At 37.4% G+C, this 6,717-nt stretch overlaps 1 protein-coding gene across 1 annotated transcript; it reads right to left on the bottom strand.

The window, feature by feature from the left end:
- Positions 1-2,318: 2,318 nt before the first annotated feature.
- On the bottom strand, positions 2,319-5,588 carry LOC102898230 (disintegrin and metalloproteinase domain-containing protein 21). The gene is made up of 2 exons (XM_015598735.1): positions 5,467-5,588; positions 2,319-3,639 (listed from the first exon to the last, which is right to left on the bottom strand). The coding sequence occupies exons 1-2, from the start codon at positions 5,586-5,588 to the stop codon at positions 2,319-2,321; spliced, it is 1,443 nt and encodes a 480-aa protein (XP_015454221.1).
- Positions 5,589-6,717: the final 1,129 nt, after the last annotated feature.

The raw sequence follows: 6,717 nt of genomic DNA, 5'->3' as shown, positions 1-6,717 counted from the left end.
GGGATACTAGTTTTTATGGGCAGCTTTCTTTTTACTTTCATTAAATGAATTTATTATAATTTTATTATCTTTATCATGCACTTATCTCCTAAACTCTGGCTTTCCTTCTGCCACTTGTATTATATGTCTGTTCTTATAATATTGACCCTTGGGAAAGTTGAGAATTATACACCATTCCTTATAGAAGTCCAGAGACTTTTTTTTCTATTTAACAGTATATTTTAGTGATATCTCCACTACCATGATGAGGTAGATAAAATAAGAGGATAATGTTTAATGGAGCAATACAGAAAATTATCTTATTTCTTATTTTCACTTTGTAAATGGATATAGAATCTATACATATTTCCTGGATTTCAGGCAACTTGTACAGAAAGGTCATTATACAAACCAGCTGAAGTAGGCATTTCCCTCATTTTCTTTTCATTTTGGAAATATTATAAAAGCATGGGTATATTCAGATCATTATAGTATGTACACCCACAATAGAGAATTAAAAAATTGTATAGATCCACGATTGGATTTAAAAAGACAAATTTATTGGGACATAATTCACCTATCATATAATTCATCCATTTAAAATGTTCAATTCAGTATCTCTTAACATATTCAGAGAGTTGTGCAGCTATCACTGCAATCAATTAGAGAAACTTTTCAGTACCCTAGAAAGAAACCCCACATGTCTTAGCTGTTACTCCCAGCTTCTCACCTCCCCCGACCCCAGGCGACCACCAATCTCCTTTCTGTCTCTTATAGATTTGCCTATTCAGGATATTTCATATAAATGTAATCACACACTATGCAGTTTTTTGTGACTAGCTAATTTCATTTAACATCACATTTGCAAGGTTCAGCATTGTAATAGCACATTTCAATATTTTCTTCCTTTTTTTTTTGCCAAACAACAACACTTCATCGTGTAGTTAATCCACTTATTTGTACATCAATTGATGGAAATTTGTGTTGTTTCCACTTTTTGGCTATTAACATTTCTGTGAACATTAGTTTAGGAATTGCTGTTTAAATATATGTTTTCAACTCTCTGCCATAGGATTTTGTCCTCTGAGTGACTTAGGCTGGTTTCACCATCTCTCAGCCTTTACTCATGCCATCCTTTCTGTCTTTCAGTTTCTATTTCTCTTGCCTAATCCTACATCAATTCAGACCCGGATCCCAATCTCTCCTTCTCCACGAAGCTTTCTCTGACTGTTCTAACTCTGATTGAGATCATTCTCTTCATCTAGCCTGTGCAGAACAATTTAGCCCTTACTTTTACTTTGTTATAATTTTTTTTTCATATAAAGTAATCATGTCTTTCTAAGTTTAAATTTATCTAAGGGGAAACACCATTTGATATGTTGTTACCTGTCCTTCTGTCAATTGAAAATATTTTATCTGAACATTTGTTAGGATAAAATTCTATATTTTATACCACACAAATACTTTCTACTTGGAGACACTCACATAACGAAGCTTTTATTCTAAATGTATTTTAATTTGAAATAGAAAATTATTTAATTGTTTAAACCACAATTTGTTTATACTTTAAGGAGAATTTCTTTCTTTCTCTCTTTCGGTTACCAAAGAAACCCAAAAGGTTGGGTGAGGCAAGCAATATTATCATCCTCGTTTTTAGCTTTTGGAACAGAATGTTAGAAAATTTAAGCCATTTTCCCAACTTGATTACATCTCTTTTGATAGCAGTAGGGATTCCAATTCTGCACATATCCATCTCCTGGGCACCGATGGGATGTCTTATTGTGCCCCTCTAGAAGGTCACATTCATTGACCTGATTTCTAGAATTTTCCTCATGGCATGGACTTGCAGTCTGTCTTGACTTGGTCTATGCTTATCATTGGGAAAACATTTCCATGATTGCAAATCTCAATCCCAATCAAAATCACATAAGTACCCAGCTGCTGGCAAATGGAATCCACTACGTTGGCAACGAGACATGCATCCTCCGCACCCTTGAGAATTTACTTTGGGAGTAAAGGAAGAGAGGCAAGGCTCACCCTGAGTCCTCATAGGTCTCCTGCCCTTTCTACGAGTCATATCTGTGCTCAAGAAACACAAAGAGGACTAACGCAGAGGGAAAGTGGAGCTTTATTTGCTGCTTACAACAATGGACAGTAGTTAATAAGATGTTAGGAACTACCTTTGCCTGACGGCAATGTTTCCGACACTGACAAAAGGGAAGGTTCCTTCATTTTTCCGTAAGCTGTCAGAAATGTGCTCAGTTTCAGGCACGCAATATTTCTACCTCCAAGAAACTAAAACTTAATAATGCATAGGATATTAAATTAGAGGCATTTTCTTAATCTGAAGGGTGAGCCTCGGTCTCCTTGGGAGCAAAATGCTTTTGAAGATACATGAATACAGTAGTCACCAGTAAAATCAAAACAGACAAACTAAGAATCATAACTAGTGGAAAGAAAGCTCCTCTTCTGGCAGATGGGGGGCCACTGTCAACATTACCTCCGTAGCCTCTGTGCAGGCAGTAGGGTGGGGACCATCCATAGCCACAGTGGCAGTGATGTTTATTGTTGCAGATCCCCTTCATGTTGCAGGTCTCAGGCAGGCAGATTTGTGACGGGTGAGAGAGACTGACACACTTCTTGTGTATGCAGATCTTCCCTGAACCACACATTGTGCCATCTTTCACTTCACCGACATCGGGTATGTCCATCCCTAAATGATAAGCGATACCCCAGCAGGTGACACCGTTGCGGTGAATATGCTGCAAAGCAGAGCGATCTCTCAGATGGGGAATAGCAACCACGTTTTCACACTGAACTCTCCCACAAAAGATGTCAGCGGTATTACATTTTAGGTATGTCGTGCCATTTATACCACAGTGGCCAAAACGGTTTCCCTGTGAGTTGATTTCTTGATAGCAATTCTGAGATGCACTCTTTGCCCCTTCCCCAAAGATCTCCCTGCTCATCTCATCATGGTTATTACATCTCTTTTGATAGCAGTAGGCCTCGTCACTACAGGGAACCCCATCCTGCACATATCCATCTTCCGGGCACTGATGTCCCGTTGCGTTGCACCACTCTGGAAGATCACATTCATTGACCTCATGTCTACAGAGTGCCCCTGATGGCATGAACTTGCAGTCTTTGCAACAAAGCCCAAAAGCACAAGCTGCCCCGGGCCTCAGAGTGCAGTTCGACAGACAACAGGGATCTTGTTCACACTGCTTTACAGATCCACAGTCGCACTCCTCTTCTCCTTCGACCACACCGTCCCCACAGCGCTTCAGCATAAGGACTTCCCCTAGACTTGGAGGAGTATGCAGACATGATCCCTGGTTTAAAGTGGTCTTTGCAAAATCCGCATAACTACAGTTGGTGAATCTCTCTGCTGGCACTCTGACAGCGTTCATGATGCAACCCCTTTGCCCACACAAACAGAATTCTTCATCATGCCACATACCCAAATTATGGCCTAACTCGTGGGCTACTGTGAGGGCAAAAAGGGACCAGGGGTCTCCTTGGAAATTATTAACTCCACAATCAATAGGAGGACGGCATATTCCTGCAACATAGGCTATACCAAGTGTACTTATAAGTGCATTTTTTATGAAAATATGTGGTGCATATTTCTGTATTCTTTGCTCTATCTTTCTGAACCTTCTTATTTTTTTTATATAAAATATAGTGTTTTAACCTGCGTTTAGTAGGAGTAATAGCGGTGTTTACCCTCTCTTTCTGTAACCAGAATTCCTAATAGTATTTGAAAAAGAAATAAATATTATTGGTTTTTAAAACAAGACAAATCAAGCCAAGTCTACTTTCGGAAGCTTTCAATCCTTTCCCCACCTTTAGAATTCCCAGGATACAATTCTATGTGGAGCAGATACTTAAGTCTTCCTTAGTTATGTATCTTCCTGAATTGAGTTTCTTTGCTCTCCTTACTGGTTCTACTTGGCTTGCCACTAAAACTTTTCCAGGATTGAGCTTTTGTAGTTTCCCACTCTCATTTTTTGGGGGAACGTTTTCTTCATTGCTAATCATCCCTGGTATAGGAGCATATTTCATCCACTGAGTTTAGCTGCAGGCAGGCCTCTTTTTAAAAAATCTACCCCTTTAAGAAAGAGGTATCTCTATTTCTGCTTGTATAAATAAAATAGTTTTTGAAAAGAAACCTCCAACCAGATTTATGAGGAAAACAGCATGCATAGAAGAACCTTTTTCTGAGAGGAAATACAAGGAGTCTGTCATTAAAAATGCTTCTAATTCAGAGTTATCTCACAGAGCTCTAAATCTACTAGTTAAATAAGGAGGTGGCAGGGCTCATTGGCCAAGAATCTCTTTAAAACAGAATCAATCCAGAGTTAGAGTTAATATTTTATTGAATTTGTTTTTATTCTATGCAATATTTATATAGTTGAAATATTAGGGATAAATATTTTGCCAAACACTATACCATAAACTCCCTACCAAGCGATTTTGAGCATATTTTTCTCAAAAACACTGAAGTTTAATAGGATATGTAATTTTAAAAAGTTGTATATAAAACAAAATAGCAAGGTTATAAATTGTACAATACAAAAATTTTTTGAATATGGTAATTATAAAGGGAATTACAGACTATCAATGTTGTCTTATTTAGAAAAAATTTGATGCTGGATATAGAATTTGATCTTTACCTGGAAAGTTATTATAATTCAGTCTAAGAGTGAAAAGTGATTAACAGTCTAGGCCAGTGCAATAGCATAAGCAAAATTATGAAAATGAATCTACACTGTAGGAGAACATAGAATAGAGCTAAGTAGGCTATCTAATTCCAATCATATTGAAGTCAGATATTAAGTTGTATAGAAATGGTGGAGCCAAAGCAAGATATCCTTTGAGAGCCACTTGTTTCTGGAGAAGTGAAAGATCCCTGTTGCTAAGCAGCTAAATCTAGAACTTAGTCACCTGAGAGACAAAAGGGGGTGGCCTTAAGTTTCCCTTTGTTATGCGAGGTCTCAACTACCAATCTTTCTTTATTGATAAGTGTAGTACAAACCATATCATTTGAAATGGCCATGGAAAATACTGTTTCTTCTGTTGGTAAGTCATTGATCAAGTTTGGCTCTATGTAACAGCTGGTACCCAGAATAGTATGTTGGATAATGTGAAGTTTCTTAATTTTTGTTTTGTTTTACTTTTTAAAACTGGGAGAGACTTGAGCATGGGTAGGGTAAAGTATTGTGGGTAGGATAGCTAACCGCTCCAGTTTACCTAACCACTCCAGTTTACCTAGGACTGAAAGGGTTGCTGGGATATGAGACTTGCACTTTAAAAACCAGGAGCTAGGACAGTCCTGGGCTGACCAGAATGAATTGCTTACTCTTACTGCCAAGTAAGAACAGGTAAAATAGGAGAAAATAGAGTTGAAAGTAGGAAAAATTGACAGGATCAGTCCTTGAATAGGTAGGAGATATGATCCTGGAACAGAAGATGGAAGGCTACCTACCACCTAAATCGAGGGGAGGATCACTTTTCCACTGAGACCGGGATGAGGAGTGGGGTAGAGAAGTAGAAATGGGCATGGATTCAGAAAGGTTTGTAATGGTGTAAATCCCAGAAACCATTTTGTCTTTGAATTTGCCATCGCAATATGTATGTATGTATGTATGTATGTATGTATGTATGTATGTATGTATATTTTTTTACTATGTTCCAGAGTAAGAAATTCATTTTATATTGTGCTCCAGTAGTCACACATATACAAACACTCCCAAAATTTTGGCACCAGATGTGTAAGAGTTGCTAAGGAATTGCTAGGAATATTTGATTTTTTATTCAATTTCCTTAAAGAAAAACTGTAGCTCATGACCCATTAAACTGATTTCATGACTCACTAATGAGTCAGCGTTAGTGACAGGTAGGAAAACAGTGCATTCGAGTATGATAAAATAAGAGGAGAGATGAGTATGTAGAGGTCTTGAGGAATTTGAAATAACTGGGGAAAAAAGGAAAAGTTGATAATACATGGAGGGATGTTGTCTACTTTGAGATTCCCATAATATTAGAGTATATGGATTTTTAACAACATCACTTTATGGTATTGATGGTAAAATAATATTCCTTTAGGAGTTTGGGTCTCTGGAATCCTAGGAATAATATAATGAGGGCAAAGGGTATGGCTCAAAGATTCTTTGAAGCATTTCCCTATTATTGCTTGCTCTCATGATGAGCTCTAAGAAAAATAATATGACGTGGTTTGTGTAGCTTATTAGCCCTTCCAACTTTCCATCTTCTCATCCACAGCTCCTACTTGATAATAAGCAACAAACATATCTAGAGAGATACAGAGAGTAAATCTGGAAGTTAGGATTTCACTCAAGGATAAAAAGATCTTTATCTTTGGAAGTTTTTATATAGTTGAATTTGTCTATAAACTTTGCTTTTCACTTGTAAGCTACTTGCACCTGGAATAAAGTGCCTATCCATTCACAATGGAATGTGCTCAGATGGATCCAAGCTATCTAGGCTGGTTAATGCTAAGGATATTGTTCAAACTGAAACATGTCCCCATCTAACAGCATCTACATAGCAAATCTAGGATAAATTATAAGCTTAAATGCTGTATGTCAAAAGGAAAAGATGAAGTCTACTTTGTTAAGTATTTGACTCTGTGATTGAAAGGCAATCCAAATGTCTCAACTCCAGACACTATACATAAATGAGGAACTCAGAATATCAGGGACGTGTAATATA

The sequence above is a fragment of the Pteropus alecto genome, unplaced genomic scaffold, assembly GCF_000325575.1.
Source record: "Pteropus alecto unplaced genomic scaffold, ASM32557v1 scaffold269, whole genome shotgun sequence".
Lineage (NCBI taxonomy): Eukaryota > Metazoa > Chordata > Mammalia > Chiroptera > Pteropodidae > Pteropus > Pteropus alecto.
The sequence above is the reverse complement of the archived record's forward strand: the minus strand, read 5'-3'. Positions and strand labels throughout refer to the sequence as shown.